Raw genomic sequence first — 15,706 nt, forward strand, 5'->3', positions numbered from 1 at the left:
GAACTCATGCTGAAGCGGCTTTAGATTCTCAGTGCTGTGCTTTACCCCGCTGCGCCACCAGGGAGGGCCCTAAGCTATATAATTTTTAATGATGATGATCAATACAATATAATCATTATTATTGATCGGTATCCAAATCATTATAGGATTTTGCTATTACAAACAAAACTGCAATAAATATTATTACATGGATATCTTTACATACCCTCAGGAGATATATGTCAGGAGATACATTCTCAAAGGATTACTGAGCCAAAATATATGTGCGCTTGTATATGTATATTTTAATGTTAATAGTTTTTAATTATATTCCCAAACTACTATAGAATTTGGGAACATACTGCCTTATCCTCACACTGACATTTTATGTCTTCAGTGCTCTCCTTCCATGTCCTGGTTTAAATCATCCCACTATTAACTTCTGTGACAAAAACCACAGTGCCCCTCACTGTAGACTGATTAGGTCTCTATTCTTATTTATGTCCCAAGTCTCCAACTAAAGCATACTGAGGCTTCTGTATAATATTCATGCCACAGGGAATCTTGGTATCAATATTTGTCAAATGTTTTTACTCCACTATTTCTCTGCTCTAAGCATCCAGTACAGATTTCGGGGCACACTCCAGTAAGCATTCCTCCCAAGATTCTAGATAAAAGTAGTTCACAGGCTACCCTGCTCTCAGCTCTCTTGAACTTTTCCATGGTTTCCTTATCACCACCTAAATAGATAAAAATCTAAAGATAGTGGTGCTAAATCCTTGAATGAACCAGAAAGAGTCTTAAGTCTAAACATTTTCCTACAGACTTAAGCTCCCAGCCACTACCTTGCCTTCCTAAGGAAATCCCTCAACATTATCTTCTGCCTTATTTATTTTGAGTTCTCTGCTCATCATGATATGGTTAGAATAATTCCTCCACTGTCATTCTCATGCAGTAGACAGTCAGAAACTGTGTATGTGGTAAAGAGACTTTCTTTTGCCTAGACAGACAAGTAACATTGTGACAGAATTAAATTCTTAGATTGGTATACTTTTTTTTCTCAGTTTACTATAGATTTTACCCTACTGTCTTTTAAGCTTAGAATATCACAAGTAAAAATTCTGATGATCTTCCATTTCTATTTTCTTTGTAAGTGAACACATTTTCTTTCTTTTTTTTCAGTGTAGAGGTTCCTACTATTGCTTTTTAACATTGAAGTTTGGAAATTTCACCTAGACTGTTCATGGGTCTTTGTGCTTCTTGAATCTAGCCTCATATTTAGTGAGCCACTTCAACCTGTAGGCTGAAGTGTTTATTGATCTTAGGTAACTGTCAGATTTCTTATGAGTTATTATTTCTTTCCCATGATTTTTCTTTTCATCATTGTAGAATTTACAAAATTTGCATGTTGAAATCCTTTACTTTTGGGCCCTCCCTGATGGTGTAACTGGTTAAAGTGCAGCACTATGAAGCTATCCACAGCTACTTCAGTGTAAGTTCAATACCTGGCCAAGGGGGTGACAGATGGCACAACAGACCTCTTCTGTCTTGTCCACCACTTCCCTCAGCAGTGTACTTCATCAGTTTGCCTGTTCTGCTGCCCACTGTGTCTCTGGTGAATCCACTCACTTTCCACATCTCTGGCCTGTACCCCAACTCTGTATGCATAAATAAATAAATCTTTAAAAAAATAAAGAAATCCTTTATTTTGTCCTCCAAATTGGTTATCATTTCTCTTAAGTATATATCTCTAATTTTTTGCTCTGTTGTATTATTTTTCTATTGATTCTATAAAAAAAATCCACAGACTTCATGGATTAAAATAATGCAAATTTACTGTTTTACTGTCCTTTAGATTAGAAGTTTGAGGTGGGTCTTATGGACTAAAAAATCATGGTGTCATGTTATGGTGTCATGTTCTTATCTGCGGACTGTAAGGAAGAATCTATTCCTTGCTGACCAAGTTGTAGAGGCACATGTCTTAGCTGTGGTTATTACCCTTCTTCTCTCTTCAAAACCATCAACAGTATATCTCTTTGATTATTCTTTAGCAATCATATCTACTACTCACTCTTTTTTCTGCTTTCCCCTTACATTTTAAGGAGCCATTGAACCACCTGAAGAATTAAATATCTTCCAATCCCAAGGTCCTCAATTTAGTGAGCAATACAAATCTTTTACCCACTGAGGTAATATTTTCTTGGCCCAGGAGTAGGACAGACATATCCTTAGCAAGTCATGTTTCTGCCTATCACATATGTGTTGTGAAATATTCCTCTGATTTAGTAATCAGTAATAATTAGCTGAAAGACAAACATGAATAATGAGTGAAAATTGGCATCATTATCCTTTCCAGAGCTACTTGCAATTATGCATTTCCTACTGCTCTCAGATTTTATTTTCTGATGTAGCACATTCCACATGTATTTGAAGGTTATTGTAATGGTGGTGGCTAATGAAAAGTTCTTGTTTTCTTGTAGAATCCAGTGAACCTGAAGAAAAGGGTACAGGTGCCTCAGAGGAGACACCATCCCAGCCTTATCCTGCACCAGTATACAGTCAGCCTGAGGAGCTGAAGGAACAGATGGATGATGTAAAACCAACTAAATCAGAAGAGAATGAGGAATCTGACCCATTGCCTGATAACTGGGAAATGGCCTATACAGAGAAGGGTGAAGTCTACTTCATTGAGTAAGTTCCACGAATTTCTTTGAACATTATCAAAAAGATCATAGCAATGTACCAATTACATAGCAAATAGAAAAGTATTCAAATTGTGTGAAGTCCATGGTGATTTCAGCCTATTTGAAAAAATGTACAAAATGAAGAATGATGTAAAATGTGTGTGTGTATATACACCTACATACATACATACATACATACATATAAAACTAAAAAAGAAACATCCAAATTCAAATATTGAATTTTATTGTAAATAATAGAAAATGACTCTGTTCTTTATAAGAGAATAATGAGATAATCCTTAATACAGTTAAAGAATACAGATTATAAGTCTAAATGAAATGATTATAAAATTTGTTGCAGTCATAACTAAAAATTAAAATTTTCAAGTGTGTTATTATTGAATTAGAAATATTCTAGATATCATGGGGAAAATGCTTACTTTTCCAAGATCTCCTTATTGCCCAAATGAATAAATCCCATCATTTAAATCAGGTTGATGGAATCATTCACAGTTATGTTCAGTGGTTTTATAGGATATAGCTACTGAGAGCAGAATACTTACTGATTAAAAATGTATTTTAAGCCTTTGACCCTGGGTCAGGTGTCAATGAAGTTTTTGTATAAGTTCATCACATTTACTTTTTTTTTTTTTAAAGATTTATTTATTTGTACATACAGAACTGGGGTACAGGCCAGAGACTCAGGGGCAGTGAGAGACTTCACCAGAGACAGAGTGGGGAGCAGAACAGGCAGATGGAGGAAGTACACTGCTGAGGGGAGCAGTGGGCGGGTCAGGAGAGGTCTGCCACGCCATGTGGTCACCTCTGGGGCAAGCGGGAATCGAACTCATGAGGAAGTGGCTTTAGCTTCTCAGTGCAGTGCTTTAACCCGCTGTGCCACCAGGGAGGGCCTCATCACATTTACTTTTAATAAATTACATTCTATTTGTCATTTTTATGGCATGCCTGAACTTTTGGAAAAAATTTTCCAACCTAATCTTTTCTTTGCTTTTTTCCCAAACTAATTTTTTAGTGTATTTTATTAACAATACACTCAAAATTCCCTTTTCTTTAGCTTCTAAAAATAGAGCAACTTTTAAAAATGAACTCCTGAATTGATGATCTTAGCATACAATTAAGTTGTTGATGTGCATAGAATCAAAATGCTCATTAGGAAGAACAAAGACTAAAAATGTTGTAAATGAAAAACAGCTCTTAGTCCCTTAAAGCTTTATGAACCTCAAAGAGAAAAATTAATGGAATCTGAAGTTTTCAGTGCTGACAGTGGGTAAAAATGTGTAAACTCTGATTATTGAAGAAAAATATTAAAACTGGATTCCCTTTCCCAACCTGGAGTGATTTGTGACTTAGATCTCCATAGGCAGAACTCAGTTGTGAAATTGAAATGTTACCACATGCCAATATTTAATTCTCAAGTGAAGGTGGAAACTTTGATACATGTGGCCAAGGGAATACATAATCAGGTAATTACTTGGTGCCCTGCTTGACTCCAATGTGGATGAGAAATGCAGTGTTTTGCAGAAAATGAATCACTTCAGCTCACCCTTGACAAATCTTATAACTTTAAGAAGAAGAGTGAGATCTATTGCATTATTTCTATTGCTATAGTCAATGACCTAGAGACATTTTTAATTTGTTAATTGAAAAATAGACATTATATAGAATATTTTAAAATCCTCAAATTTCTTTGTACCAAAATACATAGTTTTGTTATTTTGAAAAGTACAGTGTGGCCCCACTGCAGACCAAAAGTCAAAATACAATGCGAGGTCATACCACATCAATGCTCAGAATAAGAATGATGATTACACCTTTTTTATTATATAGTACAGAGGGAGTAAGACTATGGAAGTAATAAAAGGAAACCAACATAACATGTTGATTAAGAAGTTTTCTTACTATCTTTTCATTAATGAAATTATAGAACATTCACTTTTGGTGATTATAAAATAAAGTTTCCTCGTTTTATTGTATCTGATTGTGGAAAAGCAGACTTTGTAAGACAGAAGTTGTGCTCATGTATATAGTAAATGATTAGACGCTATCAGGACTGGGGCGTCTACCTTACATCCTTCTATCTATCTATCTATCTATCTATCTATCTATCTATCTATCTATCTATCTATCTATCTATCTACATATAGTGGGTTTTGGATTAAGGTAACAAATAATTTCACATTTTTACCTTTTATGCAATAATGTTTTTAAATAGTTATTGGTTTACTCTGTACTATAAAATAGTTCATAGGTCTCAGTACTTTACAAGCTCTGAATTAAATAAGAGTGTGTTCATTGTTGTTCTCAATATAGAAATTATGGGTCAATTATATTTTCCACCATCTCCAGAACTGCTTCCTTTGATGAGTGACAAAAGCAGATATGTAGTGATGTTTAATGGGGAAAGGTGAACATCGTAGGAAATGTTTTTAAACAACATAATTTTAAATTATTGAATTAGAGTGAATTCACTTTCCCAAATATGCTTTGAACTTTGTCTTATATTTAGCAATTTTCAAAGGACTTTCCAATATTGTTTAAACCCATAAGTTTCCTTAAATCATAGCATCAACCTCATTGGTATTATATTTTAAAATAGACACAGTAGTAGTTCTGAATTCAAATTAGTAATAATTTGAATCTGAAATTTTTCAAGCTGTGCTCAGGTTAGCTTGATAATAATACCTAGTATATTAAGTATTTACATTGTGCTCATTTAATTCTCAATTTATAATACTGAAGAAACTAAATAAGTAATTTTCTCTTGATCATATAAGAACTGACAAAGCCAGGATGCCTTGATTCTATTTATTTAACATTTAGTGAGCATACTGCATGCTAGAACCATTTTAAACCTTAGAACTGCTGCAGTCAACAAAACTCATGAGATTTGTTCTTTCATGGACATAGCCTGACTCTTACTCTTAATCCACTTTGGTGCTGGCTTTACCCATATTTATCATGATCACCCTATAAAACACTTGTTGTACCCCCATTTTGTAGATTCTGAGGAACCTTGAACAAATTAATCTTCACAAGGACTCATAGCTCTTTAATCCCTTAAAGCCATTGACATTGTTCCAAACTACCTCCAAAATACAAACATTGACTGCATAAAAGGTAAACTTTTATACTACAAATAGTATTTGTTTTATAAGTTTTGTGGCCAGGAACTCTCTATTCCTTAGGCTAAATGCTCCATAAAGGAGAGCTGACACAGGGTTAATCTGGGTTCACATGCTTTGGGAATCCCATTTAAATTACTTCTTTGTTTCCTCAGTCAGTTTAGTTAGTGACATAAAAGAACTGCTATTGCTTTGGCAGAAAACAAAATGACAAGAACCTATTTGTTTACTACTATCTCCCCAAATGGCAGTGAACACTATGTCATTTTAAATTATAGATTTTCAAACACAGATTTTTGAACATGAGAATCACTTCTGTAAAAATTGCCATGGCTGTACATAGTTTTCTAAATCTTTGTAAGGTCTGGATTGATTGTAAATTCTAAACAACACTTGCAATTTAACTGTTTCTTCTCGTGTTGCTATTTCTATATCTCTTTAAGTTTTAAGTAAATCCTCAATTACTATTTCCAGAAATGTAAGACTTTTATTTATTAAAAAGGAGACAAATTACTTGGGAAATGCATTGGTTAAATATACACACACACACATATATATATATATATATATATACTTATATATATATATTTATATTTATAAAGCAGCACTAACATACTGTATTCTCATTCATGGCTTGGCATGCAAGTCTCCCCCAGTCATAAAATCTGGGCTCTGTTTACTTTCTATAGTCTATATTACAACAACAGTAGGTAGAGTGAATATTTCTTCATATGTTTTCTTCCTGAGCTTCACAAGATTCAGGTGCAATCACCAGACAGAAGATAAGTGTTTTAGACAAAATAGTATAAAACACACACCTACAACATCCAAAACATGATTTATAATAAACTCTCTTTAAAAATTTTTTCTGAGCATATGAAAGATACTATGATAGCAAACTCACATATTCATATGCTCAACCAAAGTTTTAGGAATGTTATTTATGAAGCAGATTATTACAGAGGTCATTGATAACTTATGTTCATTACTGAGGTATAGATGGGGAAAATAGTGAAACTATGAAACAATAGATTACTGATGAAAGTTTCCACTGTTTACCATCCATTAGACATGCCTGATTATTACCTTTAGTAATTCTTCTATCTGTAACTTGTTATAGAAAGAAGAGAAAGTTTGCTGGAAAATGACATGACTTCTGAGGATTTTATTGATTTTAAAATGGATTCATAAGGAGGAAGGATTTTTTCATTATAAAATGTACCCAACTTACATATATTTAGGTGACTAGGGTAGTCATTTGTTAGGGTCCCAAAAAAGGTCAAAACTAGCAAGCTGACCATAGAACTGAAGCAGGAAGGAGGGGAACTGGAAGTGTTATAGGGCACCCCAATTCTGTTATATGACAGGGGAGAGAGAGAAACCCCTGAAGCCCCCCAAAATCTGCCTGCTCTAAGTGGGTTCTGCCATCTGCCGCAACAAGACAAAACATAAAACTTCAATGAAAAGGGATTTTAATACAGTAAATATACAATATGGAACACAAAGAATATAACTTCTAAATCAAACACCTGAAGTTACCCATCCCCTCATGGGCAAAACTCAATCCAAAAGGGATTGGCCCAAAGCAAGGCCTGAAAGCCCACCACAAGACTAAAGCACCTTCTGGCCGGGACCCATGGAAAAGGGTCAGAAATGGCCAGACAAATCTGGGAGTAAAAGAGCAAAATCAAAATCAGTGTAAACACTGCCATAGTCACCTCCCTACAGGTATCTCACCCACATCTGACTTAACCAGTCCAGGGTCAGGAAACAAGCACGGTTTCTTCATCACATGCTTGCTGCTCCATGTGGCTTCCTTAGGTCTCCTCCTTCTCCATCCAGCTTCATTCTCTTCTTTTTCTTCTCAGTTCCACCCTCCTTCTGGGTGGGGAAGGGAACCTGGAACTTCCCTTTTTTCTAGGGACCACCCTGTTACAGAAGGAGGGAATCTAAAAGGGGAGGTAAGATTACAAGGGAATATGCCGATTGTTCGTGAGTGTTATGGTGGTGGGAGATGTTAAAAAAAAAGTAAATGTTAGTAAGAAAACCAATTTAATCAATCAGTAAAAATGAAGAGATGTTAAAAAGGCAAAAAAAAAAAACAAACCTAGTATTTGTAAAATACATAACTTTGAGTCAACAATTTTTTAATATTATTGATTTTATTGTTCTTGGACCGGCATGACTACTACTAGCCATAATTTTTTATTGTTGTTGTTAAAGATTTATTTATTTATGCATACAGAACTGGGGTACAGGCCAGAGGTGCAGGGGCAGTGAGAGGATTTACCAGAGTCAGAGTGGGAAGCAGAACAGGCAGATCAACAAAGTACACTGCTGAGGGGAGCAGCGGGTGAGAAAGTAGAGGCCTGCCTTGCCATGTGGGTCACCTCCAGGTGCCACTCATTGAACTAGAACGGAAGCAGCTGCTGATAGCTTGCAGTGCTGCATCTTAACCAGGGAGGGCCAGTCATAAAATTTTAACTGCCAACACGTTTGCATTGCTTAATGGACTCTTCAAATGTTTTTCTGGAATTTGTTTACCTAGTTCAAATGATTATACTTCGTGAAATAAACTATCATTGATATCAATTTCATATTATTCTTCTGGCAAAATATTTCCCCAAATGAATACATAGCATAACTATCAGTTAAAATTGGAGACTCAGAATTGGCTTTTCAGGAGATCTTTTTAAATTCAAATGTATTTATCATTTTTTTTTTAAGTATTTTACTAATTTTAGAAGTGGAACAAAGGAAAGGCGTATGTTTAATACGAATTTCATATTCCACAAATAAAATTTCAGTTAAGAAACAATATCCAATATTTGTACAGTAGTAAAATTACTACTTTTATCTAGGTAGCAATATAAAGGTAGGGAGAAAATAGAGGGACAGGAACCAGAAAGAGAAGAGAAAGGAAAGGAGGACATGTTTAAAGTTAGGACCAACTTAAGTCACCTTTGAGGATCCTCAGTGCACTCATTGTACATAGGAAATGGATAAGGGGTAAGGAAAACTTTGAGTAAATGAGAAAATAGAATGGAGGGTTGAATAAGCAATGATCCATATGAAAATTTTATGTTTTGCTCCTAATAAATACACCACCCTCTTGATAACATTTTTATTATCCTAATTATCTAGCAAAACTTCTAGACTTAATATTCACATGTAGAATATATAAATCAGAATTTTTAAGACTTTGTCCTGAAGAATTTTTCAGTTAAATAAAGAAATTTAATTTGAAAGTAATTTTAATAAAGCATTCACATTTACAGGAGAAAATATTTCCAGTGATCTTATCTCCTCAACAATGTTCTCTCTTTCATCTATATATGGACATGCTATTGAAAATAATCCTACTAAGTATCAGGCATTCAAGACAAAGGACTATAAGCAGTGATTGCCATCTTCAAATAAGACGTAAAGGCCACAGTTTCTAAACCATTGACAGTGACACTAGGAAAAGGGTCTTTGATTATCCCTTGAGGAGCTGAAATAAAGTACTTCGGTATAAAAAGCAAAGTGTTAGGTTCAGAATACCTCCTGTTTCAGATGATTAAAAAGCTTTGAACTTAGGAATCACTTCTACCTGAGTTTAATTCTGGCTCTTTCACTTTCCATAACTGGCTGTGTAACTTTGGACGAGTTATCCAGCTTTTCTCAACTTTTGTTTTTTGTCTCTCTGTCAGGTAGATTTTAAAATATTCAATCAGGGCCTCTATGGTGATGGAGGGGGTTAAAGCACAGTACATGAAGCTATCCATAGGCACTGCACTGTAGCACAAGTTTCATCCCCAGCCAGGGAGCTGACCTACAAGGCACAGCAGACCTCTCCTGTCCCACCTCTGCTCCCCTAAAGCAGTGTATTAGAGTACATCTGCCTGTTCTGCTCCCTACTCTGTCTCAGGTGAATCCTCTCATCCCTGCATCTTTGGCCTGTACCCCAGTTCTTATGTACATAAATAAATCTTAAAAAAAAAATCAGCCAGTAAGACTCATTAGCATTAAATGAGATGATGCATTGGAGGGTTCTTAACAGTGTAGATAATCAGGGAATGTTACCAGATCTTGAGAATAACTCTGCATGCTATGCCATGTCAGCAGTATTCCCATTTGAAGTATTTGCTATGCAAGAAAAATGTTTCTTCAAAAGATAAGATGCTAGTATTGAACCTACTACTTTTGTCAGTTTGGCATAGGTTAAGTTTACAAAATATCAGGTGTCTGATTCATTGTAAGTCATCCTATTACATGTCCTCAAGTTCACTCTGATGTGAATTTAAACCAGAATTGCAGAATTGAATGAAACTTCACTTCTGGTTTGTTCCAGCTTTTTGGAAGACTCAGGAGACAGTTTAACATCAGGGTTTGGAATAGACCTCCCCCCCCCCTTTTTTTTTTAAGTTTTCATCCAGATTTTTAATATGACATTGATTGAACTTGAATAGCTACTGGCTTTTCTCCACTTGGAGTTACACTTTTCATGATCATCACTTTAACTTTACTCACAGAAATACATAAAGTAGTATATTATTGTGACTCAAAGTCCCTAAAAAATAGCTGTTCCATTCCCCAGCTAGAAAAAGAAGTTTCTTACAAAGAAACTTTCTTTGTAAAATGCAACCTTTCTATATGTATGTGTCTCTATTGAAGAAACCAGAATGGAAATATGATATATAACAATAGTATTTTACTTTTCTGCCATTGGTGACCCACCCAACTGACACTGATTTTGAATCTACTCTGTCAGTACAAGTACAAGGAAGACTCATCCTCACATGTGAGAAAATATGCTAATCAGATTGTGAAAAATCCCTCAATGGTCCCATTTGCTACACAGCTTCCTGCCCAATGTTTAATCTTATTTTCAAATGGAATTGTTGAGGTTTAAAAATATATAATTTAAGAAAAGTGGAAAAGCCACTTGGCCTGCTATCTCCCAGTGGCATTGAAAACATCCCCTTTGCACCACACCTTAAACAAGAATGCAAATTACAAGGCTGGCAGAGTCACTGTTGAAAAAATGCTTTGCCATGTCTTCATGTGATGCTTAGGATAATTACTGGAGGTAACTGCTACCCACATTTCCTTCAGAATCATTTCAGAGGATCAGCTTAAAAGGCTGTTAACTATAAGAGACTCAATCTGTCAAGATTTATTAAAGTGACATACTATTAATGCTGGGCTGTTCAACCCAAAAAAAAAAAAAATCATCCTGTAATGAAATGCTTTATATAAACTCGGGAAAGCTTAGGAAATTCACAGTCCTCTACTAAATTAGACATTACTTGAAACCCTGGTGGTATGGTATAGAAATGGTAATTTGACTCCCTGCTGTGGTTTAGTAATGGCCCCTTAATACTTCTCCATAGATGTGTTTGCTTTTGTTGAGAATGTCTTAGAAACCTAGGAATGACTTTTTTTCAAAATGGGGGAAGGATTTGGAAAAAGCAGATGTGAATAAAGAGAATGGAAATTTATTTTCTTTGCCATTCTCAAAACATTTCTCCCTAACACATAGAAATGGACATACCACACACACACACACACACACACACACACACACACACACTGAACTGAAACATGTCTATAAAGAGCTTTTTTAAGGGACCCTCACATTTAGGACAGTCATAATCTCCATCCATGGGTGTCACATCTTTTAATTCAGAGGAAAAAACTAGGTTATATTGTGATATTGACCTGACTACAACTGAAGACCAGAATGAGGTGAAAGTGTCTGTACTACTTTACATCTTTCTGAAACATGATAATTAAGCACTCTCAGACTTGACAAAGGTCAAGTTGGGAGAAAATAAAAGCTGGTTGGCACTCTTGATGATTTATAATTTGACCAAATTCACAGACTTCCTCTGATCAAATAATTAGAACTCTGCTCAGAGGCACCTATCATTGAAAAGTTTCTAATGTGAGCAAAGTGTGGAGATGCCTTCCTTTTTCCCATATGAAAGTCAGAAATAAAAGGGGTCTTCACAGGGGTAAAGACTTCATGACCCAAGAATCCTAATGTCTCAGTTCTCAAATCCGGGATGGCTCTTCATATGTGCAGGTGGGATGAATATCCAGAACATGCTTTTTGAAGAATGCTTAACACCTTGAAATTGTTTCCTCTGCTGCCCATCTTGACTTCACCCTCTCTGCTTCCTGCCTTGAAATTTTCTCATTAGGTAGGCACCTTAGTATTTAGAAGCTGGCTATGAAATTTGCTAAGAGGATTTCTGCATTTTAAGTAAAGATTACCAGATTATCTAGCTGACATTTGCAGTCTGTTACAATAAGATGTAACTAAATTTCATTGAAGAAAGATAGTGATTGAAATTGATGTTATTAGCATTGTGATTTCCTTACAATTGTGTTTAGATATCCCTATTTCTGACATAATTTATATTTTCAGCCTATTTTCCACTTCACTTTGTTGTTCCATTCATTAGCCTTCTAACTATTTCCTGCATAAACTTCATTCGTTTCCACACCTGTTCACTTTGTTCATTCTTTTTCCAAAGGGCTCATAAATGTCACATCCTTGAAAATTTGTCCATTGGTAAATGAGATCACTTGAGACAGCTATACACAGTAAAGATTTGAGCCATTGAGTGGTTCTTAAATTAGAATGTGCATAAGAAGCCCCTGGCATGCTTGGATGGCCTTTGTAGTCCCACCTCAAAGAGTTTGATTTGGTAGTTCATTGAGGACCCTAAACATGCTGTGTTAATATGTGCACCTGGTGATTCCAGGACATATTTAGGAAACACTGCAAGAAGAACTACTCTCCTTTGCTTTTTAAATTTCTGGCAAAAGGTATATATATAAAAAAAATCCTTTTCAAAATAAAAATGTCATTAAAATTATAATTAATTCCAGAAATTTAATTCCAGAAACATTACAAACCAAAATTTTATTCCCTACCTTTCTAGGATGGAAAGTATTTAGATAGAAGTTAGCTAAATGTGGGTTAATGAAATTGCTATTAATCTGTTTTTGAGAAAATGTAGGAATCCCAAGAACATGCTGTAATTTGCATCACTTTTGTACTGCCTCTGCAGGGTCTGTAGTTAGAGAGTAACAAAACAACTATTTATGAAAAGGGTAGGTTTAAGATGAAAATAATTCTTTTGCAAAACTCAGAAATCAGTATCAGAGCTGGCGAACTGTGCTCTTCCAACTGGAGAATCCTGTATTTGTAATAAATTCCTTTTGCTCTGGATGAGTTCTGCATTTTCAATGAGGTTAACTTGGCAAGATTCTAGTTGATTTTAATAAAAATAGCTGCTTTGAGGACAGGGAGCTGAGGTTGCCAAATTTACAGCTGCCTTGCACAATTACTCTTACACCTCCTTCAGGGCTACTTAGAACCAGTAAGCAAATTAAGTGTATCGATTGCAATTTTGTTGGACTAACCCCCCTTTTTTTTCTTAAGGAATAAACTTGATTCCTTTCAGTATGTGTCTGTTCAGAGTGATCTCTTTTCTTTTCAGCCATAACACAAAGACAACATCATGGCTGGATCCACGACTTGCGAAAAAGGCTAAACCTCCAGAAGAGTGCAAAGAAAATGGTAGGTTATTAAGTTTTTATGGTGTTTCAGTATTGCACTTTGAGAATGTTTGTGTTTCTTGAAAGAGATTTCACCTAACAAAGCAATAATCTAGTTGCAACTGTTTTAAAGCAGTAATATTTAGTGCTCAGATAGGAGCGAGAATTACTCGGCATTTCAGCAGTGCCATGTGGCTCTTTTTCTCTCTGAGGAGACTGCCGGATACCACATCTCTGTCATCTCTGTTGGTTCTGTTTGACTCCTGGCCTGGCTTTTCCGCCACCTACTCAGGACTTTTTGTTTGCAAGCTGTGTCTCTGAGAACTCGGATCTTTTCATTGGAATCACTTATGATCTATAGAGAAACAGTGTTTGGCATTGGAAGTAATAATTTGATTTTTGCGTTCAGTAGTATAGCATTCTAGTAGTTACTAAGGTACCGCTGATGTAAAGATCAATGCATACAAGTAAAATAGCTAATGACAAAGTGTATGGATATGCTGGATTAGCATTCATATTTTCTAGCTCATATATTCTAGTGTTCATATTTTAACTTGCTTAAAATTGACTGTTTTATGTATGTAAAGGATTTTTAAAACAATGTTGAAATTAGATAAATGTGAATCTTATTTTAACTTAGTAAATTATGTAGCTGAAATCTAATGATACTTTGAATTTTTTGAAATATTGAGTTGAATGTCAGAGTACTTATAATTTATCTAAAAATAGCATACTCTCCTGAAGATTTATTTCTTGACCACATTCATAGCCTTTATCTGGTCAAATTACTAGAGCCTGTTCAGATGCCTGTCATTAAGAAACTCTAGAAGGTGAAAAAAGTAATGAAGAGTTTTTAGACTCTTTGAAAAGTTTTTAAAAAGTCAACATTTGTTAAAATCTCTAACCCTAAATGTGCTTTAACTTTAATTTGAGCTTTCTCAAATAATAATTATATAATATTGCTCATCCTGTATTATCAGGAAACTTCATAAGAGATTAGCTATGCCACTGAATTAAATAAAAATTAGACTCTGATTTATATATATAAATTTAAAAGTATAAAAATTCAGTTTTTTAATCACTATATTTAATTTATATGCATTGCTTTACCTGTAACTTCTTTATAATAATGTAACTGGACATAACTGAATCCCATAAAACTAAGTGACCTGGATTTTTTAGAACAATTAGGTTATATTTCATTGACATCCTAATAAAATATGTGTTGAAATTTGTGATAGCTCATTAAATTTAAATAGCTTGATCTGTAATATCTGAGGGTTAAAATTTACTTATGCCACATACATAAAACCTTCGTATATTCTAATTAAAGTGAATTTAACAATTTTCCAGTTCTGTGACATATTGTACTTCTCAGCTATCTTATTCCTTTGAGTTGTTCTTTTCATTATAAAAAGCTATTCAAGTCCAGTCCTAAAGTCCTAGGAGAGATGTAAGCATAACACAATGAATAATTATATATTTCAATGTTATCAGTTTTTCCCATATCTGTACTTGTCTGTCTTCTCAAGATGGTAGATGCCTAAAACATGATGATGCCAGGATTTATAGGCATGTGTCATTGAGAAATGATCCTAGAATTTAGTCTGTAACTCAAAGTGACTTATAACTGGCTGATGACTATTTTCATTTTTTACAAAATAAATGATTTATAGATTTTATTCCATAAACTACTGAAATGATTTATTTATATTATAAATCATTTCAGTAGTTTATGGAATAAAATCTATAAATCATTTATTTTGTAAATGATTTATAATATATGATTTATAATATAAATAAATCATTTCAGTAATATATGGAATAATGTAAATTACCATCTAGGTAGTTAGAATTCAGTTATTGCAGGCACATTTTAAGTTTTCTAGTCAAGAAAAATACTTTTTAGTAATATTGCTACTTCTGTTTTATTTTTACTTTGTTTAAATTACAAAATTAAAATTGTTAATAGATTGCTGTTGAGCTTAATAGTTAAATCAAGCTTCTTTATTTGTGTCACAATTAAATGCAGACCAAACAAAGTAGAGTAGCTTTCTGAATGCTAGAATAGGTGTAAATGTGTATGAAAAGTACAGCAGCTCAAATTGGTAATATCTTTGTCCCATAAAAATAATCCTTCTTACCCCAGGGAGATAGTGTGGAAAATAGTTACCTTAATCCATTCTGGAGCTGAGCCAAAATGAAGTTAGGTAGAGTATGATAAGACCCAATCTCTGATTTGCTCCAGTTCTTAAGAGTGTTTGTCCATCAGGGTTTTCAAATGCAGCGCAGCAAACATTTTCTCTAAAAGACCACAATAAATATTTTAGATTTTGCAGGTTACAT

At 34.5% G+C, this 15,706-nt stretch overlaps 1 protein-coding gene across 3 annotated transcripts in view; it reads left to right on the forward strand.

Moving 5' to 3' along the window:
• MAGI2 (membrane associated guanylate kinase, WW and PDZ domain containing 2) overlaps positions 1 to 15,706 on the forward strand; it is a 458,519-nt gene that overhangs the window by 101,157 nt on the left and 341,656 nt on the right. For all 3 annotated transcript variants that reach the window (XM_012720830.1, XM_012720831.1, XM_012720832.1), the window contains exons 3-4: positions 2,460 to 2,670; positions 13,303 to 13,382. In XM_012720830.1, coding sequence (XP_012576284.1) covers positions 2,460 to 2,670; positions 13,303 to 13,382 — 291 coding nt within the window. The remainder of the gene's footprint in view (positions 1 to 2,459; positions 2,671 to 13,302; positions 13,383 to 15,706) is intronic.

Source organism: Condylura cristata, unplaced genomic scaffold (assembly GCF_000260355.1).
Source record: "Condylura cristata isolate star-nosed mole 26May11 unplaced genomic scaffold, ConCri1.0 scaffold00005, whole genome shotgun sequence".
In the NCBI taxonomy this organism is placed as follows: domain Eukaryota; kingdom Metazoa; phylum Chordata; class Mammalia; order Eulipotyphla; family Talpidae; genus Condylura; species Condylura cristata.